Source organism: Artibeus jamaicensis, unplaced genomic scaffold (genome assembly GCF_021234435.1).
Source record: "Artibeus jamaicensis isolate MK-2021 breed Jamaican fruit bat unplaced genomic scaffold, CSHL_Jam_final contig_447, whole genome shotgun sequence".
NCBI lineage: Eukaryota > Metazoa > Chordata > Mammalia > Chiroptera > Phyllostomidae > Artibeus > Artibeus jamaicensis.
The window spans coordinates 784,454-811,231 of record NW_026521834.1 but is presented as its reverse complement, the minus strand read 5'-3'; the positions used below and the strand labels follow the sequence as shown (position 1 = coordinate 811,231).

The window sequence follows — 26,778 nt, the reverse complement described above, 5'->3', positions numbered from 1 at the left end:
ATCTCAGACATTACTCATAGCATATTTGATATATCTACTTACACAAGGGAAAATCAAGAAAGAAATAAAAGACTACACCAAACTAAAAATTTATTTTAGGGCAAAAGAAACCATCAAGAAAACAAGACCATCTATGGGATAGGAGGAGATATTATCCCATACCATCTCTAGTATGTCTGATAAGGGGTTCGTATCCAAAATTTATTAAGAACTCAGAGAACTTAACACCAGACAACCCAATTAACCCAATTAAAAGTGGGCAGAGGCCTGAATAGACACTTTTCCAAGTAAGATATACGGATGGCCAATAGACTTATGAAAAGTTGCTCAACATCACTAGTCATCAGAGAAATGCAAATAAAAATTGCAATGGGATAATACCACCTCACACCTTCCGAGCTGGCTGGCATCAAAAAATCAACAATTGTTGTTAAAGATGTGGAGAAAAGGGAGCCTTCATGTACTCTTATTGGGAATGTAGTTGATGCAGCAATGGTGGAAACCAGTGTGGAGTTACCTCAAAAAATTAATGATAGAACTGCTTTGTGATCCAGTGATTACACTGTGGGAATAAAACTGAAGAAAGCTAAAACTCTCAAAAAAAACCCCAAAAAACAAGCCCTGCAAATAAATAAATAAATAAATAAGCCCCATGTTCATTGCAGCATTATTTACAGTAGCCAGTATTTGGAAGCAATGTAAGTACCTACTGATACTTGAGTAGGTTGAAAAGCTGTGGTACATTTATACAGTGGAATGATATTCAGCCTAAAAAAGGATGAAATCTAACATTTGTGACAGCATGGGTGGATTTGGAGGGTATTATGCTAAGTGAAATCAGACTGAGAAAGATAAATGCCATATGATTTCACTTCCGCATGGAATCTAATGAACAAAATTGACAGACAAAATAGAAAAGAACTCAAAAGATGCAAAGGACAGAATGACAGTTGTAAAACGGTAGGCAGCTTGGAAGTTTGGGTGAAAAAGATTAAAGGATTAAGTACACATTGGTAATTACCAGTCACTCATAGGTAGATTACAGCATAGGGCATAGGGTTGATAATATTGTGATAAGTATTTGTGGTATCAGTTGGGTACTTGAACATTGGGGGTTCCATTCTGTAACGTACAAGATCTTCTAACCACTGTGCTATACATCTGAAACTAATACACAATAATGTTGAATGTAAACTGTAATTTTAAAAAGATTTAGACTATAGAGCGTGCAAGATGGCAGAGTGGAGGGTAGATTGCACACTTCCTTCAGCACCAGCCTGGAATTAAAACTAAAGAGGGGAGTAGTCACCTGAAATAAACCAAAGACCATCTAAAAAGGAGACTTAACTACCTCGGGAACAGTAGGAAGGGCAGACTCAAGTAAGAGCCCAGCTCCATTCACATGGGTTGCAGTCCAAGGTGGTAACAAGGCTGCGGGAGCTTCCCCTTAAGAGGAGGGAAACCAGATCCACAAATGGGGCCAGGGCCACCAGGCCCAGAGTGTGACAATGCAAAGATCAGCTGACCACCTAGCATCCAGCAGTGAAAGGCTTTAGGGTTTTTCTCTGCTGGGGAAAAATGAAACCTGCTGGAGACAAGGCCACTATTTTTTTTCCTTTAACTCTTAAAGGGGCCAAAACACAGATTTTGTCACAACCAGTCATCTGGGCCCCAGTAAGGGGAAGGCAGCATGGACTGCAGTTGTGCTAGGAGAGTGTAGACAGGGAGAGCCTGAGGAAAGATGTGGGCGAGTAGCTGTAGGGCTTTTGGTGCTGGATTATACCTGGATTCTACAGCAGCCATTTTTCTTGAGAAAAGCAAGTCCCTCCCAAGGGGAAAGCAATTACCATACCTTATGGAATACTACTCCCCCCTCCCTGTAGAATCCTGTATCTTTTTTTCCCTTTTATTTGGTTTGTTAAGTTTTTTGTTTTGTATGGGTTTACTTTTATCCTTTTTTCTCTTATCCTCCATCTTAACACCTGCGGAGAAGGCAGCAATATCCACATGCTCAGGGTGTCAGAGACTAGCTGTAGGGCACATCCATACCATACATTCTCCCAGGATAGTAACTGGTTGCTTCCCCCTCATGGGAGAGAAACAGAAACACTCTTCTTGTTTCCAGAAGACCCAAAATGTGGACTCTGGAGGCCTCACCCATTAGCCCCCTAGGGGCTCCACCCTGCTAAGTACAGGGAAGTAGTTTTGGACAGACCCAGACTACTGGCTCAGTGGTGAAGATCACACTCATCATCTTCTCTGATGTCTGAAACTCACCTGCCACAGGGGATCCAGTAGTCCCTTTTCACAAATCCCACCAGAAGCCCTCTCATAAACAGTTGGGTCTATAGCTAGTCTGAGGCTGACAACAGGAGAGCAGACAGAGACAGACAGGTGGATTTGGTGATGACTTGGGTTGTTTGCTGGACCCAGTGGTGATAAAAATGAAGCTCTACTGAGCAGTTTGGCTCATCCTGGGCACAGTTAAGCCAGAAAAATAAACCATAAACTGTAGGTCTCTTGTACCTTTGAACAGGCTGCTGAGGCCTAGACTTGGACAGCACCTGATATTGGCTTATATCAGCCTCAGACACATTAGAGCCATCTCCAAAGGGAGAGCCCAGCAGGCAAGCACTGAACTCTGCTGAATTTCTCACTGAGTTCTTTTTGTTTTCATTATGTTTTCTTTTTCATAGACTTACTATGTTTTTTTCTTCTATTTTTGAATATATTTTTCATATACTTTACCCTTACCTTTGGTGGACCCATTTTTCCCTTTTTTTATTTTTTGTTACTCTTCCTCTTTCCCTTTGTCCCATTTTTCTCTTTCAGTTTGTTAGTAGTGTCAGTTCTCATCCCTTTTCTCCTTTCATAATCACTTTGTTTCTCTTGGTCTTCTCTGATTCTGTTTATTTTTTTTCCCTTTTCTATTCCATTTCTCTTCCCATTTTTATTCTTTGCTCTTTTGTCATTGATATTGCTGTTGTAGTTTGGATGGGGTTTCTTATTTGGCTTATGTTTTTTATGTCATTTTGTTTCATTCTTTCAGCACCTGCACAGCAGCAGGTAAGATACAGCAGTGTAGAATCTCACAGCCAGCCAACCAGAGGGGAGATACAACCAATGAGTGTGCCAACAATAATCAGGGCCCAAATATAACAGGAGGTCGACATAACCTACACAAAGAGCATTCCTAAAATATCTAGATCAAGAGATCAATGAGACTGCACCACTGGATACCATGGGACTCCCACCACATAAGGCTACCACACAAGATAGGGAATCAAAGCAGGTCTATTTAATACATAGAAACAAATAAAAGTAAATGGCTAAAATGGGGAGTCAAAGAAACAATCTCCAAATGAAAGAAAAGGAGGGATTCCCAGAAAAAGACCTAAAGTTGAGGCAAGCAAATTATCAGACACAGAGTTCAAAGTAATGGTTATAAGAATGCTCAAAGAACTTAAAGAGAACTGCATCAGCATGAAAAAGGACATAGAAGTTATAAATAAGATCCAGTTGGAAATTAAGGATGCAATGCGTAAAATGAAGAGTACACTAGAAGAAATTAAAAGCATGCTAGATGAAGCCAAGGATGGCGTCAGCAATTTGGAAGATACTGTAGAAAAAACACCCAGTCAGAACAACAAAAAAAGACTTGAAAAGAATGAGAGTTTAATGGAGCTTTGAGGCAACATGAAAGTATTAGTACTAGTTCATAGGGATAGCAGGAGAAGAAAGGAAATAAGGGATAGAAAACCTGTTTGAAGAAGTAATGACAAAAGTTCCCTAACCTGGTGAAGGGAATAGTCATGCAAGTTCAGGAAGCACAGAAAATCCCAAGCAAGATGAACCCAAAGAGTCCTACACCAAGGCATATCACAATTAAAATGGCAAAGTTTAAAGATAAGAGAGAATCTTAAAAACAGCAAGAGAGAAATAGTGGGTTCCCTGCAAGAGTTCCCTGATAAGGATGTCAGCTGAGTTTTCAACAGAAATACTAAAGGCCAGAAGGAATTGCATTAAATATTCCAGGTAATGAAGAGGAAGCATATGCAATGAAAATCTCTCTATCCAGCAAGGCTCTTATTTTAAAATGGAAGGCGAAATAAAGAGCTACCCAAACAAAACAAAAATTTTAAAAGGCTGAAGGAGTGTATTAACACCAAACTAACATCGCAAGAGATGCTAAAGGGACTGCTTTGAGATGAAATAGAAATAGAGAAACACAGGTACAAAGGAAAAAACGTCCATGAATAATAACCTTAAATGTAAAAGTACTAAATGGTTCAGTAAAAGACAGGGTAGCTGAAGGGATAGGAAAACACAGCCCACATATATGCCATCTACAAGAGAGCCACTTCAATACAAAAGCTGCACACAGGTTGAAATCGAAGGTAGGAAACAATTTTTCATGCAAACGCAGATAAAAAAAAGCTGGGGTAGCAATACTTATGTCTGAGAAAATAGACTTCAGACAAGATCAGGCACGTTCAGGGTGGTATGGCCGTAGACAGAAAATAGACTTCAAAATAAAGGTCATAGTAAACACAAAGAAGATCCCTACATAAAACTTAAAAGTTCAGCCCAACAAGAAGACATAACCCTTGTAAACATACACTCATCCAATTTAGGATAACCTAAATATGTAAAGAAAATCTGGAGCACTTTAATAAAGGTGATTTTAGCACCCCACTTGCAACACTGGACATACAGTATGACAAAAATAACACCATAGTGGCATTAAAAAACACTATATCAAGTGGATTTAATTGATAGCTATAGAACATTTCATCCCAAAGAGGCAAAGCACATATTCTTCTTCTCAGATGTGCATAAGTCATTCCCAAAGATGGACCACATGGTAGGACACAAAATAAGTCTTCAGTAATTCAAGGAAGTTGAAATCATATGAAGCATTTTCTTGAATCACAATGGCCTGAAACTGAAGTCGACCTGAAGGAAAAAACCCGACATTCCAATGTATGGAGGCTAAATAACATGTTATTAAATAATGAATGGTTTAACAGTATGATCAAGGAAGAAATCGAAAAGTATCTGAGAACATGAAAATGAACACACAAAAACCTAAAACTTATGGGACACAATGAAAGCAGTACTGAGAAGGAAGCATCATTGGCCTACCTAAAGAAGACAAAAAAAAAAAACCCTCAAACAATCTAACTCTATACAAACTAGAGGAACAACAACAAACAAAGCCCAGAGCAACTAGAAGGAAGGGAATAATTAAGGTCACAGCAAAAATAAATGACATAGACACTAAAAAAATAATTTAAAAGATCAACAAATCCAGGAGCTGGTTCTATGAAAAGATGAACAAAATTGGCAAACCTTTTACCAGACTCATCAAGAAAAAGAGAGGATCCAAGTAAATAAAATCAGTAATGAATGGGAGAAAGTAACAAATGATATAACAGAAATTCAGGGATTGTAAGAAATTATTATGAAAAACTATATACCAAGAAATTGGATGACCTGGGAAAAAGGATAAATTTGTAGAAACATACAATCTTCCAAAACTGAATCAGGAAAGCCAGAAAACCTGAACAGATTGATAACAACTAATGAAATTGAAGCAGTAATCAAAAAACTCACAGCACCCAAAAGCCCTGGACCAGATCAGTTTGCAGGCAAATTTTACCATTCATTCAAAGAAGAGCTAACACCACACCTATCCTCAAACTATTCCAAAGAATTGAAGAAGAGGGAAGATTCCCCAGCTCTTTTTATTAGGTCATATCGTCCTAATTCCAAAACCAGGCAAAGGCACAACAAAGAAAGAAAATTACAGGCTAGTATATCTGAAGAGCATAGATGCTAAAATCCTCAAGAAAATATTACCAACTGGACCCAACAGTACATCAATGAGATCATACATCATGATCTGTTGGGATTTATTCTAGGGATACAAGGATGGTATAATATCTACAAATCAGTGAATGTGATACATCACATAAAATGAAAGACAAAAATCACAGGGTCATATCAATAGATACAGAAAAAGCTTTTGATGAGGTACAGCAGCCATTTATGATGAATAGACTCAGTAAAGTGGGAATAAAGGGCAGTTTATGGCAATAAACCTCAACATAATAAGGCCATATATGAAAAAACCTACTGCCAACATCATACTCAATGGACAAAAACTAAAACTATTTCCATGAGCATCAGGAACAAGGCAGAGATGTCCACTTTCCCCAATCTTATTCTACATAGTACTGGAAGTCCTAGCCACAGTGATTGGATAAGAAGAAATAAAAGGCATCTAAATTTGAGAAAAGGAAGTAAAACTCATCATTTGCAGTCAACATGATATCGTACGTAGAAAACTATATAGGCTCCACCAAAACACTGCTTGACCAGAGAAATGAATTTGGTAAAGTAGCAAGATACAGTCAATATTCAGAAATTGGTGGCATTTTTATATACCAATAATTATCTAACAGAGAAACTAAGAAAACAATCCCATTTACTACTGCAACAAAAATAATAAAGTATTTAGGAATAAATTTAAGCAAGAAGGTAATAGACCTGTACTCGGAAAACCTTAGGACACTGAAGAAAAAAATGAAGATACACATAAGTGGAAAAAGTATACCATATTCATGGGTTGGAAGAATTAACATCATTAAAATATTGATAGAACCAAAAGCAATCTATACATTCAGTGCAATTTCTATTGAGATATCAATGTCAAATATCACAGAACTAGAACACATATTTCAATAATTTATATGGAATCAAAAAGACCTCTAACAGCCTCAGCAATCTAGATAAAGAAGGACAAAGTAGGAGGGATCAGAATACCTGATACTAAACTATACCACAAGGCCACTGTAATCAAAACAGTGTGGTACTGGCATAAAACAGACGCACAAATTAATGGAACAGAATAAAGAGCCCAGAAATAAACCCACATCTTTGTGGTCAGTTTATATTTGACAAAGGAGGAAAGAGCATACAATGGAGTAAAGACAGTCTCTTTAATAAATGGTGTTGGGAGAATTGGACTGATACATGCAAAACTAGACCACCATCTTATACACCAGAGTAAACTCAAGACAGCTAAAAGGCTTAAATACAAACTTCCATCAAGTTGGAGGCGTAGATGGAAGCACTGCGCCTTCTCATACAACCAAGTTTAAAAACAACAAAGTTTTAGCAACAAAAACGCAGCCAAACCACAGAAAATTGAACTACACGAAAGTCAGACAACAACGAACCCTTCAGCCAAACCTGTAAGAGGGGTAGAGCCAGCAGCAGAGTGGGGTCGGGCAGGAAAGATCCATTGGACCAACCCGGGCGTGCGACCCAGGTGTGCCAACAGCCGTGGGCGGATCCACTGAGGGTGCAAGGCAGTGGACCCACTGAGGGCTGATCTCGGTCACACATTCTCCCACAGATAAACCGGTGAAGGAGCTAGCAGTGAGACGACCATGCAGGCCCCAGCTGCAGGAAGTGGCAGAGGGAACTGCCATTGTCCCACTCTGACCCTGCCCCCGCATACAGCGTCACAAACCAGCGATTTGGGTGGCCCCATCCTGGTGAACAACTAAGGATCCGCTCCTCATACCTAACAGGCGCCAACAGAGCAAAACATTATGGTTCAAGAAGAACTCAAATCCCCAGAGTCTATAACTCTAAGTGACCAAGAAATAGCTAAACTTTCAGATGCACAGTTCAAAACACTGGTGATCAGGATGCTCACAGAAATGGTTGATTTTAGTCACAAATTAGAGGAACATACAGAAGCTAAACTAATTGAAATGAAGGGAAATACACAGGAACCCAATAGTAATGGAAAGGAAACTGGGACTCAAATCAAAGGAGTGGACCAGAAGGAGGAAAAAAAATGACCAAACAGAAAAGGATGAGGAAACAAGAATTCAAAAAAATGAGGAGAAGCTTAGGAACCTTCAGGACATCTTTAAACATTCCAACATCTGAATTATAGGGGTACCAGAAGGGGAAGAGGAACAGCCACCAGTGGAAACCTTATTTGAACAAATAATAAAAGAGAACTACCCCAATCTGGCAAAGGAAATAGACTTCCAGGAAATCCAGGAAGCTCAGAGAGTCCCGAAGAAGTTGGACCCAAGAAGGAACACACCAAGGCACATCAGAATTACATTAGCTAAGATTAAAATGAAGGAGAGAATCCTAGAAGCAGCAAGAGCTAAGGGGACAGTCACCTACAAAGGAGTTTCCATCAGACTTTCAGCTGATTTCTTAAAAGAGACCCTACAGGCAAGAAGGGGCTGGAAAGAGGTATTCTAAGTCATGAAATCCAAAGACCTACATCCAAGATTGCTCTATCCAGCAAAGCTTTCATTTAGAATGGAAGGGCAGATAAAGTGCTTCTCAGATAAGACCAAATTCAAGGAGTTCATCATCAGCAAGCCCTTATTATATGAAATGTTAAAGGGACTTACCTAAGAAAAGGAAGATAAAAAAGATGAACAGTGAAAGGACAGCAAACTCACAGTTATTAAGAAACATACCTAAAACAAAAGCAAACTAAGAGGACAGCTAAGTCAGGAGCAGAATAATAGAAATGAAGATCACATGGAGGGTTAGCAACAGGGGAGTGGGAGGAGGAGAAGGGGGGAGAAGGTACAGAAAATAAGTAGCATAGACAGTAGGTAGAAAATAGGGGGGAGGGCAAGAATAGTAGGAGAAATATAGAATCTAAAGAACTTGAGACACATGGTCATAAACTAAAGGGGGGAATGGTGGGGGAGGGGGTGTGCAGGGTGGAGGGGAATGAAGGAGGGAAATAGAACAATTGTAATGGCATAATTAATAAAATATATTAAAAAAGATTTAAATATAAGTCGTGATACCATTGAAGTCCTAGAAAACACCGGTGGTAAAATTTCATGTATCTTGAGTAACAATATTTTTGCTGATACGTCCGTCCCCTTGGGCAAGGGAAATAAAGGAAAAATAAACAAATGGGATTACTTCAAGTTAAAAAGCTTCTGTATCACTAAGGAAACTAATGTCAATATGAAAAGGGAACTGACTGCATGGAATAACATACTTGCCAGTGATACATCAGACAAGGGTTTAATCTCCAAAATATATAAAGAGCTTATACAACTCAACACCAGAAAGACAGTCCAACTAATAAATGGACAAAGAACCTGAATAGACACACCTCCAAGGAGAACATACAGATGGCCCATAGATGTATGAAAAAATGCTCAACATCATTAGTCATCAGAGAGATGCAAATTAAAACTGAATCGATATACCTCACACCTGTCAAAATGGCTGTCATTAATCAAACAACAGGTGCTGGTGAGGATGTGGAGAAAAGGTGGGAATGCAGACTAGTGTAGCCACTGTGGAAAACAGTATGAATTTCCTAGAAAAACTAAAAATGGAACTGTCTTTTGACCTAGAAAAACTAACAATGGAACTGTCTTTTGACCCAGCATTTTTACTACTTGGAATATACTGAAAGAGTCCCGAAACACAAATTCAGAAGAATTTATGCATCCCAGTTTTCATAGCAGTGGTTTTTATAGTAGCCAAGATTTGGAGGCAACCTAAGTGCTTTTCAGTAGGTGAGTCTATTAAAAAACAAGAAGGTGGTACATCAGTACAATGGAAAGAGAGGCAGTTCACAGCAGAAAGAGAGGAGTTCCTACCTTTTGTGACCACGTGGATGGAACTGGTGACTTTTGTTAAGTGAAGTAAGCCAGTCAATGAAAGACATACACCATATGATCTCATAAGAGGAATATAATGAACAAAGTAAACTAAAGAGCGAAATAGAACTAGAGGCATAGAATCATGGAACAGACTGACAACTGTAAGAGAGGAGGTGGGGGGAAGTCGGGACTGATTGGAAGAAGGTGAAGGGATTCGTTAAAATTCATGTATGAAGGACCCATGGATATGGACAATATTGTGGGATTGACTGGGAGTGGGTGAGGTGTGCTGGGTGGAGGGGGGCAAAGGAGGAAAAACTGACAGCTCTAATAGCATAAGTAATATAATATTTTAACGAAATAAAATAAAAATAAATGTTTATAATGAAATTGCCAGGTCTTTAGAATTATTTATAAAATTATCTTTATCACCGAAGTCATTGATACTGTGTATGACACATGTATTGCTTTACCAATTAGAAAATGCTTTCATTATACTGTTAAATCATTTGAAATTTTTTCCTGGGAATTATTCTCACATCATGGAGTAAGTAGACTTCAAATTATTTTTGAACTGATAGACTCTTAGTTTCATTATCTCTCTCTCTTTTTTTTTTTTAAATCTAAATCTTGATGCAATAGATGCAGGAAAACTAAAGCAATATTATTAAATGCTATTATAGAGAGATCAATATCTTTATAAAAATGGAGTTTGGCTGTTAATTAGAAAGCATTTATTAAGTGTCTAGTAATTTAAAAGTGCTAACACTTTAAAAGAAGTGTTAGATATAATCCTTGACTGTAAGGAGATTGTTTCACCTGTGTAAGTATTTTCTCTGTATTTAAAAAGATATAACGAGATTTATTTGGCCTCACTCTTCCAAAGTTATAGATTGCGTTTTGAATCTTAGCCATACATTCGTGTCATCATTGTCTCGGGGTAGTCTTGGACGAAACTGTCAGGATCATGGAAACATATCTTTGGTATTGGGAACACAGCTTTGTTTATGCCTTAGTAGTTTTATTTATCTTTATATTCTGAGAGTAGCATTATGTTTGCAATGTGTAAAATTAAGAAGAAAGAGATCTCTTTATTTCAATTAATCTCCTTAGAGTACTCCGAATCAGTTAAAAACAGAGTTCTCAGGAGCTGAAGCAGTCCCAGGTATGAACCTTTTCCAAATGCTGTCATGTTTGCTATCTCTTTCTAGCTGTAGATTTACAGTATTATCATTTATTCAACAGGTTTTCCTCCAACTTGCAAATATTTCTGTGTTTGAGTCATATTGCCACCAGATGGCAGATAGCTCAGAAACATGTCCCAGATATGGAGATAAGCTTATTTATCCAATATCATGTACAACCTTTAAATGAAGAAGAGCTGAACTTAGACAACATTAACCCTAGAATTAGGTTATTTTTATGGAGAACACTTTAATGAAATAAGTGCCTGGGAAATATAGTATAGTGGGTAAAGGCATAGGTTCTGGAGCCAGATGATGAGGGATTGAATCCTGGCTCTCACTTTCTTATTGTGCAACTTCTGATTAAGTCCCTTAACTTTTCTGTGCTTCCATTTTAACATCTATAAAATGAGGATAATAATAGTAACTACTCATAGGGTGTTTGTAAGGATTAAAGGAATTAATATATCTAAATTGCTTAGATGATTGCCTGGCAAGTAGTAAGCTGGTATTATAAGGTACAATATAACATCTCTCAGTGATCAGTCTTTATTATCTCTTTATTCCAATTTTCATTTTATTTGAAGGCTTTAATTAGAATGTTCCTGCCTGACTTGTGTTGAGATCCAGCATAGATTTCATAGCCAGTCTCAAAAGTTAGTCGTCAGTTCAGTCTCTCGGAACAAGCCTTGTTAGGCTTGCTTGTTTCAGCAGTGAGCTGTAGCAACCCTGGCCATGGGAAGTCCCTTTTGTATTTGTTTCTACACTAGTCGAAGAGAAGGCTGTAATTTGTCTTCATGGTGCTTTTAATTAATTCTCATAGTCAAGGAGCCCTTTTCCAGCAGTGCTGAAGGCAGACCAGAAAGCTGTGCATGGAATATTCTTGTCCTGAGGTTAGCTCTGTTATTTTTTCTTTGATTAATGTGGAAGCAAGTACAGAAGGACATATTTCCTGCTCTGCTTAAGAGTCTAATAAATGTCATTCCCTCTTCTCATTAGCTTATGTCAGAGATCTTGGTACTTAGTTATAACTTGCAGTGCATGTTAAGAACTGTTCTTTTTAACAGTGCCCACAGCGGAAGAGCTCTCTCATGTTTAAAACTTTTCTGAAAGAGTATTCCATCCTTTTCCACAGACTGTTCTAAGTGAACAGATCAAGATTTTTAAATACCATATGATGTCACCTTTAATAGGAAGCTAAACAACAAAACAAGCAAGCAAAATAAAAACAAAGACACTGAAATAGAGAACGGGGGACAGCGACCAGAGGGGAGGGAATTTCAGGGGGAAAAGGGGGGTGGATTTAGAGGAACTAGTATGAAGGACACATGGACAACAGCTAAGGGGGGTGGAAATGGGAGGGAGGTGGGAGCATGGGGGGGTGGGCAGGGATGGGAGTAAAAGACAGAAAACTATACTAGAAAAATAATTAAATAAAAATATTGAAAAAAAGATTTTTAAACAAGAGATATAAAATGGTTTCATAGCACTAACTGAAGTGTCCACTTTTTCTGCTTATCCTTGCTTCCTGCATTCTGTTACTTTCAGTAGTTAAATTTTCCAAGTCAGACAATATGAACTCAGGGAGCACTTGTAACCACTAACAAGTTTCTGGTGTTGGAGGTGGAGGTGAGTTTGAAGAAAGGAGCCAGTTATTTTGACGATCCCAGTTTATAATCTGACCTCTGTAGCCAGTGTCTTTCTTTTCCAGGGCCTAGTCCATGTACTGCTGGACACATTCCTTTGTGCATTATTTTCAGGTGGAGTTGGCATGAACTTAATGGCAGCCGATACTGTTATTTTTGTTGACAGTGATTTCAATCCTCAGAATGACTTGCAAGCAGCTTCCAGGGCTCACCGAATTGGTCAGAACAAGTAAGAGACTTAAGCATTAGCACTTTTCCTCTTCTTGGCTCTTTAGCAGTTCTGGGTTGGGGAGGAAGATGAAGACCACAGTCCTGGTAACAGTCCCAGATTGGAGGCTAAGAGACCACTAGGTTGATGTTAGCCCAGGTGTGCTACTCACTGGGCAGGGCATATTCTCATTCCAGATTTGCTTGTTTCAAAAGAGCAAAATCAAATGTGAAAAGACTAGAAGGAACCTTCAGAAATTTAACTCATCCTTCCTGAGTTAACATCTAATTAAGTTAACATGTGGAATTTAGGGTATTATAGAACTAAGCTAAAAAGATGGATCATATCTTTTGACCTGAGGATCATCATACATGGCACGTTGGGTTTACTTTGAGCTGCATCAGCCTCCCATGTTTGCACCCATCTTTGCAGACTCTGATATCACCTCCTCTACTTTGACTTCTGTACAGGTCTGTTAAAGTTATTCGGCTGATTGGCAGAGACACTGTGGAAGAAATAATCTGTCGGAAGGCCACCTCCAAGCTGCAGCTTACCAGCACAATCATAGAGGGGGGCCATTTTACTCTGGGAGCCCAGAAACCTGCAGCTGATGCTGACCTCCAGGTATAAGAGTTTGTTCTTCACTTCAGAATATGTCAGTGCTCTCTGTGGATGAGAAGTAAATGAAAAGAGTTAGTGTTAACTACCCACTCTTCTCAGTTACACATTTGTTCCCTGGCCAGACTCATATCTCCCAAAGTACCTAATGTGTGCAGGCTGCTGTAGGAGATAGACATGAAAATGATATTAAAAGGCAGAAGAACACAGAATAATGATACGCTTTGGATCCATCTGACTTGGATTCAAATCCAAGCCTTGTCACTTACTGACTGTGGTTTAGAGCAGGTGTCCTAATCTCCCAGATCTACTGTTTACTTTTCTGAAAAAGGATCCTGCAAGTTAACTCAATGGGATGTTGAGAGAATTAGACAAAATAAAGAATTCTGTGTAATAAATACTGGTTAATTTCATGCCTCCATCCTAACCCCATACCCTTTGATTAGAGATTTACATTACTTTCTTTATATTCAGAGAAGGGTGTATATTTATATAGGAATAATGAAGGAAAGAACTAGAGTTAATTACCTGAAGGGGATACTGGATTGGAAACAAATGCAAGGTTGAAAGACTTTACAGAAAGCTCTCTTCTGGAAAAGGGCTTAATGTCACTCTGTTGTAGCCCTTGGGTTAAAATTAGAATCAGTATTAAGACCCAGGGATGAGGGGCTGGAAGCAGAATGACCAACTAAGGAAAGGTTCTCATAGGATACAGGAAAGGTCTAGGCATGAAGTGAGTAATAAATCTCTGAGAGGGGCAGTAGCAGTGGGAGGGTCTGCGTGAGAAACATTTGCAAAAGAAGAAATGATAGGCATCGCTGTTCAGAGGTGGATAACTAGGGAGATGGAAATTCAAAGATAGCTATAAGGTTTTTTTATTTTATTTTTTTTTATTTATTTATCTTTAGAGGGGAAGGGGGGGGGGGGGACTAGGTTAAGCCTGGATGATGAGGGTAGGAATTAGGGAGATAGAAGGTAGGGCAAAGTTTTAAGAAGATGAAGCTAATTTAGGCTTTAGTCAACAGTTTTCTGTAAACAATAAAATATGAACAAACTATTGTTAGAGGAAAACTCAACAGACAGGAATTTTATTTGCAGAAGTTTGTGAGAGCAGCTTTAAAAGGGCTCATTTATCAAACAAAATACAAGTATTTATAAGAAAAAAATTACACAGTGTTATAAGCAAAGTTACCAGGTTTAGAATTAGTCTGAGCATGAGTTAAAAACAGTTTTCTTAACATGATTTTATATGGCAAAGGCCATACATATCTTTACACATTAGCTCTGTAAAGGACAGGACTTACTTTGGTTTCATTAGGGAGTCAGTAGCTCACAGGAAAGGCTCAAGGTTTCATTTATTTTGGGACTAGTACTAGGAAGAGTTACCCTGAGTTTTATGTGTTCACTTGTTTGGTTTTTGTTTATCTTAAAGTGTAAAGTGTGTTTTTTCTCTTCTTGTATTTTTTCTTAGGTTCCCAACAGATATATACATGTTTAACCATGGTGGTGGCAGGGCAAGCTGTACATTTTATTTTCACATTGTTTAAGAGATAATTACAAATGTAGGATGAAAGCTTGACTAGGTAAATGTAGAAATTCTTAGATATAGTTCTCCATTCACCAGTTCTCCAAAGGAACTTGGTAGTGACAAATTCAGTGACAAATTCAAGTTGGGTGAGGGGAAGGGGTAAATGACAGAGCCTCAAGAGTGCCCATGTTCTAGCTATTGCAGGAGGAAAAGTTGTAAAATTTTTTAGCTCTCTCCCAGAAGGGGTAGAGCTTAGAGGATTCTGTCAAGGTGTCCCTGTGAAGCAGGCTGCTGGGCACATCAGTGTCAAGTTGTGTAGACATACCTCTGTTCAATGGCTGAATAGTAGTGGGATTGTAGACCACTGGCTGTTTGAGAGGGGCTCTGTCAGCATCTTGCCCAACTCATGATTACTGGAAGGTTATGTTTTGGCTGTAATGTCTGATGGATCTCTTTCCTTACAGACTATACTCATTATCTGTTTGTTAAAAACAAAGGTGACAATCATTGCCCTTGTCTCCGAGGAAAGCAGTTTTGGTTTTGGGATTTTTTTTTTGTAAAACAAAAGGAATCCAGTAATAAGCAAAGTGAGTGTGGTTTAATAATTCTAAGCCATTTAGGATTCTGAAGTCCTCAAAAGAGGTTCATCATCCTGCAAGAGAACACAGTAGAAACTAAGAGAGATGCAGATATAGTGAAGATTTATTGAATGCTTATTGTATGCTAAGTATTACATGAAGTGCTTCTTTCCAGTTGTTTTTTTCTGAGTATGAACAACAATGGAACGAGATAGGCACTATCTTTATTCCCATGTTAAGTAATTTGCCCAAGCACATTCACACTTAGGACTCTGTTGCAAGTACTCTCTAACCTCCAAGCGCATGCCCATAATCACTGCAATATATTGCTTCTCCGAAAACACATGGAGTTTAATGTGTCCCTTAATGACTGAGACACATCACAAGTGAAAGTGTAAATACAGGTGAACTGAAGGGAGTGCCCCAATATGGACCAATCTTTATCATAAATAGTGAATGTGTCTGTTTCTGTTTTTGATGCCAGTTGACAAAGCCAGTCACTGTGTTCTATATACCAAGGTTAAATAAATGTGTAGTCAGGTATGTTCATGCTTTGAGCAAAGTTTTTTCCAAGCTATTACAGAATACCTTAAGATTTCCAAGTTACTCACAGAATAGAACATCTAGAGATAACTGACCCAGTTATCTCTAAAAGGACAAAGTGTAAATGAGGAGTCAAGATGTGAATCCAGCTTGATTTAAAATCTCAGTGCACAGTTGGAAGTAGGATGCTTAAGTCAGAAAAAGTGATCTGAACTTCTTTGGGTGGTTCCTACAGCCTTAGAGAACATGTGGAGGGTACTACTAGCAAGAGGGAAGAGAAGCAGTATAGCACAGTACCAGAGGAACAACCAGGAAAATGAGAAATGGTCTTCACATCCAGCAGTCAAGAGTTGTAAGTGGTTTTTGTGAGGATGGTTTCCATAGAGCACTGTGGTAGGAAACCAGATTACCAAAGGAAAAAACCCAGTTAATGGCAGAGGTTAAGTACCTTGTGTATGTAGCCTTCTCTTTCCAAGAAGTTTGGCAGTAGGAGAGGTGGGAGAGTAGCTAATAGCATCTCTGACTTCTCATGTGTCTGTTGGGAATGCCTATGAGAAAGGCTCAGTCAGAAGTGCTAAGGTAATGCAAGAAATTACTGTTATTTTTCAAAGAAAAGGTTGGAGGCTCATAAATTGTTTTTTGTTAATGAAAACTGTCAAAGTCAACATCTCTGATCATTTATCAACTTTCTGTTTACCCATCATCCAAATACTAAATGACCCTGTTGGTTTCTTATGGAGAGAGAAGAAAAGCCAACATCAAGGAAGGGATATGCCTGGTGTCCTTAAGCCACTTGGTAAATCCCTGGATACCCAATGTTTGTTTTCACGAGAGCTGACTGGACTTTGTTTTCTCCATTCAAGTTGGGTGAGATACTCAAATTTGGTTTGGACAAACTGTTGTCTTCCGAGGGGAGCACCATAGATGAAATAGACCTGGAGTCTATACTGGGAGAAACCAAAGATGGCCAGTGGATCTCTGGTGTCTTACATCCAGCAGAAGAAGGAAGCAGAGACCAAGAGGAAGGAAGTAAGTAGGGGGTGAGAACAGCACAAAGGGCACAGCTGCCCTAAACTAGCATGAGATTGGTCTCCATTGAAAGTCCTCAGTGCTGCTCCCTGGGACATTTTTTTTACTACCCAGCCCTGTTCCATCTTGTAAAGTATTTAAGACTGACTTAATCTGAGAATTCTTTCTAGACAGACTGGACATCGTCTAGCTGTCCTCATACCTGAACTTTGAACCAAATTGGTGATATTGATGCCATGGTAGTATCAATCTCAAGGATTTTAATTTGTACTTTACCTCCCTTGGTTGCAAACATCTCCTTTTTTATTAAATCCTACTCTCCCTAGTATGGTGTTTTCCACATAGTGATTCCTTTATGAATAGTAAAGTGATTTGTTTTTTATTTTTTTAAAATATATTTTATGGATTATGACATTACAGTTGTTCTGTTTCCCCCTTTCATTCCCCTCTACCCTGCACACCCCTCCTCCACTATCCCCCCCTTTGTTTATGTTCATGTGTCACAAGTTCTATAGATTCTGTATTTCCCATACTATTCTTGCCCTGTCCCCTATTTCCTACCTACCATTTATGCTACTTATTCTCTGTACCTTCTCCCTTCTCCTCCTCCCACTCCCCTGTTGCTAACCTTCCATGTGATCTTCATTTCTATGGTTCTGCTCCTGATCTAGCTGTCCTCTTAGTTTGCTTTTGTTCTAGGTGTGGTTGTTAATAACTGTGAGTTTGCTGTCCTTTCACTGTTCATCTTTCTTATCTTCTTTTTCTTAGTAAGTCCCTTTAACATTTCATATAATAAGGGCTTGGTGATGATGAACTCCTTCAATTTGACCTTATTTGAGAAGCACTTTATCTGCTCTTCCATTCTAAATAAAAGATTTGCTGAATAGAGCAATCTTGGTTGTAGGTCTTTGGTTTTCATGACTTGGAATACTTCTTTCCAGCCCCTTCTTGCCTATAAGGTCTCTTTTGAGAAATCTGCTGACAGTGTGATGGGCACTCCTTTGTAGGTGACAGTCCCCTTATCTCTTGCTGCTTCTACGATTCCTTCATTTTAATCTTGGCTAATGTAATGATGATGTGCCTTGGTATGTTCCTTCTTGGGTCCAACTTCTTTGGGACTCTCTAAGCTTCCTGGATTTCCTGGAAGTCTATTTCCTTTGCCAGATTGGGGAAGTTCTCTTTTATTATTTGTTCAAATAAGGTTTCCACTCATGACTGTTCCTCTTCCCCTTCTGGTACCCCTATAATTCGGATATTGGAGCGTTTAAAGATGTCCTGGAGGTTCCTCAGCCTCTCCTCATTTTTTTGAATTTTTGTTTCTTCATATTTTCCTGTTTGGTCATTTTTTTCCTCCTCCTGGTCCACTCCCTTGATTTGAGTCCCAGTTTCCTTTCCATCACTATTGGTTTCCTGTGCATTTCCCTTCATTTCAATTAGTTTAGCCTTCATATGTTCCTCTAATTTGTGACTAAAATCAAACAGTTCTGTGAGCATCCTGATCACCAGTGTTTTGAACTGTGCATCTGAAAGTTTGGCTATTTCTTGGTCGCTTAGAGTTATAGACTCTGGGGATTTGAGTTCTTCTTGAACCATAATGTTTTGCTCTGTTGGCGCCTGTTAGGTATGAGGAGCGGATCCTTAGTTGTTCACCAGGGTGGGGCCAACTAGGTTGCTGGGTTGTGATGCTGTATGTGGGGGTGGGGTCAAAGAAGGGCAATAGCAGTCCCCTCTGCTGCTTCCTGCCGCTGGGGCCTGTGCAGTCTGTCTCACTGCTCGCTCCTTCACTGGTTTATTTGGGCATGAATGTGTGACCGCAGTCAGCCTGCCGCTTTGCACCCTCAGTGGGTCTGCCTGCTGCTACTCCACACCTGGGATCCGCCCACGGCTGCCTGCACGCCTGGGTCTGTCTGGTGGATCTTTCCTGCCCGACCCCGCTCTGCTGCTGGCTTTGCCCCTCTTACCAGTCTGGCTGAAAGATTCGTTGTTGTCAGACTTCCGTATAGTTCAATTTTCTGTGGTTTGGCTGCATTTTTGTTGCTAAAACTTTGTTGTTTGTAAACTTGGTTGTGCGAGAAGGTACAGTGTTTCCACCTGTGCCTCCATCTTGGTGGAAGTCAGCTGATAGCCTTATGGGCACTCCTTTGTAGGAACTCTCTCCTTTCCTCTTGTTGCTTTCAAGACTCTACAGTGATTTGTTTTTTAAACTATAGTTAACACTGATTGTTCTTTGCTCAATCAAAAGTGTGTACTGTGTCATGTGCTTTATACCTGTATTTTCATTTAATCTTCACAATACCCTGCATGGTATAAGTACCATTAATTGTATTTTATTAGTGAAGTAATACATGTAAATCGTGAGATGATTTTGTCTTTCTCTTAATTTTTCTGAATTTGGTTAACATTTGTCTATTTCTGTTCTGAATATTTCAATTTCTGATTTGAAGAGTTTTTCACATGATAGTTTTGTAAGGATGTTCTCTGATATCTATAGTTTTTTTTTAATGACTTTATTTTTCTGTGCCAGTGGTAGCAGGGATTCAATGTGGACTGAGGTGTGAGGTTTGAAAGTCTTACTAGGTGTCTTAATTCAAGAGAACCTTATTTCATGGGCACAGAGAAGTACAGTATCTTTACTAGATGGCACTTCCATTGTTTTAGGGGGGAGTAGGGTTGCTGTAACTTCTGGTGTTGTGTTCTATTTTGTTTTTTAGGACCCTGAATTTCCATCACTTGATTTCATCTATTTTTTTAATTGTCATTCAAGTACAGTTGTCTCCATTTTTTTTGTCACCACTCTGGTTTTGACTGTTGGTCCTTTATAGCTGTTCCTTGGTGACCCTGATCCTTCTTTCCTCCTTCATCCCCCTCCCTTCACCCCTCTCCCTTTGGATCACTGTCAGTTCTTTATTTCATTGCCTCTTACCATATTTTGCTTGCATATTTGTTTTGTTGATTAGGTTCCGTTTATAGGTGAGATCATATGGTATTTGTCTTTCACTGCCTGACTTAACTTCACTTAGCATAATGCTCTCCAGTTCCATCCATGCTGTTACCAAGGGTAAGAGCTCCCCCTTTCTTTCTGCTGTGTAGTATTCCATTGTGTAAATGTATCAGAGTTTTTTGATCCACTCATTTTTGATGGGCACTTAGGTTGCTTCCAACACTTGGTTAATGTGAGTTGTGCTGCTATGAATATTGGGGTACACAGGTTCTTTTCAGTTGGTATTTTAGCATTCTTAGGGTATAATCCCAGCAGTGGAATTGCCATGTCACAAGGCAGTTATATTTGTAGTTTTTTGAGGAAAATGTGTACTATTTTCCATAGTGTCTGTACCAGTCTGCATTCCCACCACCACTGTACTAAGGTTCCCTTTTCTCTACAACCTTGCCAGCATTTGTTTGCTGTGTTGTTTATGCTGGCCATTCTGATCAGAGTGAAGTGGTATCTTATGGTAGTTTTAATTTGCATCTCTCTGTCTCTCTGGTGGCTAGTGTGCAAAGCATTCTTTCATATGTCTCTGGGCCCTCTGTATGTCCTACTTGGAGAAGTGTCTGTTCAGGTCCTTTGCTCATTTTCTGATTGGTTTGTTTGTCTTCCTGGAATGGAGTCATGTGAGTTCTTTATATATTTTGGAGATCCAACACTTCTTGCGTGACTTATTATTGGCAAATATATTTTCCCATACAGTTGGTTCCCTTTTCATTTTGCTGGTGTTTTCTTTACACATGCAGAAGCTTTTTATTTTGATGAAGTCCCATTTGTTTATTTTTTTCTTTATGTCCCTTGCTGTAGGGAACATATTGGTGAAAATACTGCTTCATAGAATATCTGAGATTTTCTTTCTCCTGTTTACTTCTAAAACTTTTATGGTGTTGTGACTTATATTTAAGTCACATCATTCATCTTGAGTTGATTTTTGCGGGTGGTATAAGTTGGTGGTCCAGTTTCATGATTTTGCATGTAGCTGTCCTATTCTCTCAACACCATTTGTTGAAGAGGCTATTTTTACTTCATTTTATGCTTCTGTGCCCTTCGTCAAATATTATTAATTGACCTTAAAGATGGGATTATTTCTGGGCTCTCAATTCTGTTCCATTGAGCTATGTGTCTGCTCTTATGGCAGTACCAGACTGTTTTGATTATAGTAGCCTTATAGTATAGTTTGATGTCAGGTATTGTGATCCCACCTACTTTGTTCTTTCACAAAATTGCTGAGGCTATTCAGGGTTATTTTTGTTTCCATATAAATTTTCTAAATTTTTGTACTATATCTGTGAAATATGTCATTGGCATTTTACTAGGGATTGCATTGTGTAAATTGCTTGGTGTAGTATGGATATTTTGATGATGTTAATTCTTCCAATTCATGAACACTCTATATGCTTCCATTTATTTGTGTCTTTTTTTCTTCAGTGTTGTGTAGTTTTCTGAGTACAGGTTTTTTTACCTCCTTGGTTAGGTTTATGCTTGAGTACTTTATTTTTCCTGTTGCTCTATCAGATGGGATTTTCTTCCCGATTTCTGTTTCTGAGATTTCATTGTTGATGTACAAAAATGCCTTCAATTTCTGAATATTGACTTTGTGTCCCACTGCTTTGCCGGATTCACTTATTAGGTCAAATAGTTTTGGTGGAGCGTATAGGGTTTTCTGTGTAAACTAGCATGTCACCTGCAAACAGTGACAGGTTTGCTTCCTCCACTTCAAATTACATGCCTTTTATTTCTTTTTCTTGTCTGATCACTGTGGCTAGGACTTCCAGTATTATATTGAATTAAAGTAGTGAAAGCAGACACCCATTTCTTGTTCCTGATCTTAGTGGAAAAACTTTTAGTTTTGCCTATTGAGTATGATGTTGGCTGTACGTCTCTCACATATGGCCTTTATTATGTTGAGGTACACTCCCTCCACTTCCACTTTGTTGAGTGTCTTTATCATAAATGTGTGCTGTACCTTATCAAATGGTTTTTCCACATCTATTGATAATATGGTCATATGATTTTTGTCTTTCCTTTTCTCTATGTGATGTATTACATTTATTGATTTGTAAATATTGTGCCATCTTTGCATTCCTGGGATGAATCCCACTTGATTATGGTATATGATCTTTTTAATGTATTGCTGGATGCAGTTTACCAATATTTTGTTGAGGATATCAGTGTCTGTGTTTATCAGTGATATTGGCCTCTAGTTTTCTTTCTTTGTTGTGTCTTTATCTGATTATAGGATTAGGATGATGCTGCCTTCATAAAAAGTGTTGGAGTCTTCCATCTTCTTGGGTGTTTTGGAATAGTCTTAGGATATAGTGGTTAGCTCTTCCTTAAATGTTTTGTAAAATTCTCCTGTAAAACAGTCCAGTCCAGGGCTTTTGTGTGCCAGACTTTTTTTGATTACTGCTTCACTGTCTTCAGCAGTTATTGGTCTGTTCAGGCTTTGTGCTTCTGGATTCAGTTTGGTAAGATTATGTTTTTCTGGAAATTTGTCCATTTCATCCAGGTTTTCAAATTTCTTGGCATATAATTATCCATAGTGATCTCTTACAATCCTTTGTATTTCCTTTGTATTTCTCTGGTTTCAGTTGTAATTTTTCTTCTTTTATTTCTGAATTTATTTATTTTGGTCCTCTCTTTTATCTTTTGATGAATCTGGTTAAAGGCTTGTCAATTTTGTGTATCTATTTAAAAAAACAGCTTCTGGATTGATTGATCCTTTGAATTGTCCTTTTCATCTCTATGTTGTTTAATTATGCTCTGATTTTTATTATTTCTTTTCATTTCCTCATTCTGGGCTTTGTTTGTTGTTGTTCCTTCAGTTCTTGTAGATGTAGGGTTAGATTGTTTATTTGTAATGTTTTTTTATCTTTTTTAGGTAGGCCTGTGTTGCTGTGAACTTCTCTCTCAGGACTGCCTTTCCTGTGTCCCACAGGTTTTGGATTGTTGTGTGTTCATTTTCATGCCTTTCCAGAAACATTCTGATTTCTTCCTTGATCTCATTCTTAACCCATTCATTGTTTAATAGCATGTTATTTAATCTACATGAATTTGAGTGTTTTTGAGTTTTTTCCTTGAGGTTGGTTTCTAGTCTTAAGCCCTTGTGGTCTGAGAAAATGCTTGATATGATTTCGATTTTCTTCAATTTGTTGAGGTTTTTTTTGTGTCCTATCATGTGGTTACTCTTTGATAATGTTCCATGTGCATTTGAAAAGAATGGGATGAAAAGTTCTGTATATATCAGTTAAGTACTTTGAATCTAATGCATTGTTCAGTTCTACAATATCCTTGTGGACATTTTGTTTGGAAGATGTATCTATTTTTGACAGTGGGGTGTTAAAATCCCCTACTATAATTGTGTTGCTGTCAGTATTCTTCTTGAAGTCCTGCAAGATTTTCCTTATATATTTGGGTGCTCCTATGTTGGGTGCATATATGTTTACATTATTTATGCCTTCTTGATGGATTCTTCCCTTGAGTATTAATGAAGTTCCTTTTGCGTCTCTTTATATGGCCTTGTTCTGAAATCTATTTTGTCTGATATAAGTATTGCTACCCTGGCTTTTTTTCCTGCCCGTTTGCTTGGAATATTTTTTTCTTTCGGTCTGCATAGGTGTTTTCGTTTGGGTGGGTCTCTTCTAGGCAGCATATGCATAGGTCATGATTTCTTATCCATTCAGCTACCATATGCCTTTTGATTGGGACATTTAATTCATTTATATTTAAAGTTATTTTTTATTTACTTTTTTAGATTTATTTACTTATTTATCTTTAGAGGGGAAGAGAAGGAGAGAGGGAGAGAAATATCAATGTATGGTTGCCTCTTATGCGTCCCCTGCTGGGAACTGGCCTGCAACCCAGGCATGTGCCCTGGCTGGGAATCAAACCATGATCCTTTGGTTCACAGGCTTGTGCTCAAACCACTGAGCTACACCAGCCAGGGCTTAAAGTTACTATTGATATGTATTTATTCATTGCCGTTTAACTGCCTTTTTACCTGTGTTCATCTGTTTTTAAGTCTTTTTATTCATCTTCTTAAAGCATTCTCTTTAACATATTTTGCAGTGCTGGATTGGTGGAGTTGTATTCTTTTAGCTTTTTTTTTTTTTCTGAGAAACTCTGTATTTCACCTCCATGTTAACTGATAGCCTTGCTGAACAGAGTAGTCTTGGTTGCAGGCCTTTGCTTTTCATTACTTCAAATATTTCTTGCCATTCCCTTCTGGCTTGTAGTGTTTCTGTTGAGAAGTCAGCTGTTAGTCTTATCGGGGCTCCTTTGTATGTTGCTTCCTGTTTCTCCCTTGCTGCCTTTAAGATTCTCTCCTTGTCTTAGAATTTTGCCATTTTAATTATGATGTTTTTTGGAGTGGGCCTCTTTGGGTTCCTCTTGATCAGGACCCTCTGCTCTGTGTCTCCTGAATTTGACTCTTTCTCTTACCAAATTAGGGAAGTTTTCCATAATTACTTTTTCTAACAGGTTTTCTACCCCTTGCTCCTCTTGTTCTCCTTCTGGTATCCCTGTTATATGGATATTATTATGTGTCATGTTGTCCTGCAGTTCCCTTAACTCCTCTTCATTCTTTTTTTATCTTTTTTCCTTTCCTTGCTTTCTTGGGAGTTTTTGTCTATCTTGTCCTCCAGCTTGCTGATTTGATCCTCTGCTTCATCTAGCTTGATTTTGAGTTTTTCTACCGTGTTCTTCATATCTTAAATTGTATCCTTCATTTCTTCTCGGCTCTTGTTGACTGTTTCTATGCCCTTTTTCATGCTGATATATTTTGCAGTAAGTTTTCCTGTAGTTTTTGGTAATACTCACTGAGCTCATTGAGCTTCCTTATAACCATTGTTTTGAACTCAGTATCTCCTAGTTGACTTTTCTCTATTTCATATAGCACTCTTTCTGAGGATTCCTCCTTTACTTTCAATTGGAGGTTGTTTCTTTTTCTTTCCATTATTTGTGAGACTCTCCTTGTTTGTTTCTGCTTCTTAAATTGATCTCTTTTGACTCATTGACTTCATGTGAGGAGACCTGTGAGATTTAGTGATGCAGTCTCCTTGATCTCCTGAACTTGATGCTGTTGGGATGCCCCTTATGCCATTTATGTTGGCTTTCTGGAAGCAATTGGGTTTCGATTGTTGTTCGAACTTTCTTTGTTGGGTCCTTCCCTCCAGCTGGTTGACTGCAGTTCACTACTCCTGCCACATCTTGTATTCTGTTGTGCAAAAGCTGCCAGAACAAAACCAGAAAAACATGGAAGTAAACCCACACCCACAAAAATACATCCCCCTCCCCTCTGTAATCCCGTTATCAACAACAAATGTGTCAGTATTAATAAGGGTGTGGAGAGATTAAGACTATTTTAAGAATGAGAGAGAATATGAGATGAACTACTCAAAGAAAAATGATTTTGAGAGGTTAGAGGGAGGGGCACTAAGAGTTGGGAGTTGGAGCAATGTGAAGAGAAACCATATAATTTACATCATGAATAAAAAAGGGAATGAAGGAGGCGTAATATGCACAAACTTGATGGTCAAGTAATGAATGTTAAAAAGCTATGCATGAAGGAAAATATTGCAGGTCATGGAGAAGACCATAGTGGGTTTCATCTTGGTAGCCTCTAGTATTTACCAGTGTTTTTTCTTTCTGGATCCAGGTCTGGTGATATCAGATGTCCCTGTCTCTCTGACCTTGGGCATCCTGATCGGACTTCCAGGGATCTACTGTCTGTGGCTGAGTTCATCAGTTGTTGATCTAGTCACTCTGCACTCAGCAGTCAGGCTTAGGCACCTTAGGGCAGGGCAGAGCCTCTCCTGGTGTTGGAGGCTGCTGTTTCCCCTCAGGCTGTTGCTGCTGGAAGGGGAGTAGTCTGCCTGAACAAGCAGGCTGTTGCCTATGTGAGGGATCCCAGCAGCTACTCTTTCAGTTCTTTCCCCAAAGCTTCTGTCCCCAGTCTCTTTAAGGCATCTCTAGTCTACTCTGCCCCTACTTTGCCAGGGATCTACTGTCTATGTCTGACTCCTTCGGTTGTTAATCTAGTCATTCTGTACTCAGCTGTCTGGCCTGAGCATCCCAGGTCTGGGGCAGAATATTTCCTGTGGTTGGGGCTATTGTTGCCCCTCAGGCTACTGCACTGCCATGTGGGGGATGACTCATCACTGGGATTCCAGAGTCTACTCTCTCAGTGCTCTCCCCAAAGCTTCTGACCTCTGTTTCTCCACAGTTGTCTGTAGCCCACTGTGCCCACACCTTTGCTAGAGCTCATGGTAAGTGGCTGTAAATGAAAAAGTGTGCATTGTAATTTACAATAGCCAAGTGCTGGAAGAAACCTAAGTGCCCATCAGTAAATGAATGGATCAAAAACTGTACATTTACATGATGGAATACTATGCAGCAGAAAGAAAGAAGGAGCTCCCACCCTTTGCGACAGCATGGATGAATCTGGAGAGCATTATGCTAAATGAAATAAACCAGGCAGTGAAAGACAAATACCGTTTGATGTCACATATAAGTAGAACCTGCCCTGGCTGGTGTAGCTCAGTGGATTGAGCGCGGGCCTGCGAACCACACGATCGCGGTTCGATTCCCAGTCAGGGCACATGCCTGGGTTGCAGGCCGGTTCCCTGCAGGCCAGTTCCCAGCAGGGGACGCACAAAAGGCAACCATACATTGATGTTTCTCTCCCTCTCTCCTTACTCCCCTTCCCCTCTAAAGATAAATAAGTAATAAAATATTTTAAAAAAAACAACATTTAAGTAGAACCTAATCAATAAAACCA

The 26,778-nt window shown here is 38.9% G+C and overlaps 1 protein-coding gene across 6 annotated transcripts in view; it reads left to right on the top strand.

Moving 5' to 3' along the window:
- Nucleotides 1–26,778, top strand: part of CHD1L (chromodomain helicase DNA binding protein 1 like) — a 105,602-nt gene that overhangs the window by 59,686 nt on the left and 19,138 nt on the right. For all 6 annotated transcript variants that reach the window (XM_053666195.1, XM_037158880.2, XM_053666197.1 and 3 more), the window contains 3 exons: nucleotides 12,625–12,739; nucleotides 13,189–13,342; nucleotides 16,849–17,014. In XM_053666195.1, the coding sequence (XP_053522170.1) occupies nucleotides 12,625–12,739; nucleotides 13,189–13,342; nucleotides 16,849–17,014 (435 nt within the window). The remainder of the gene's footprint in view (nucleotides 1–12,624; nucleotides 12,740–13,188; nucleotides 13,343–16,848; nucleotides 17,015–26,778) is intronic.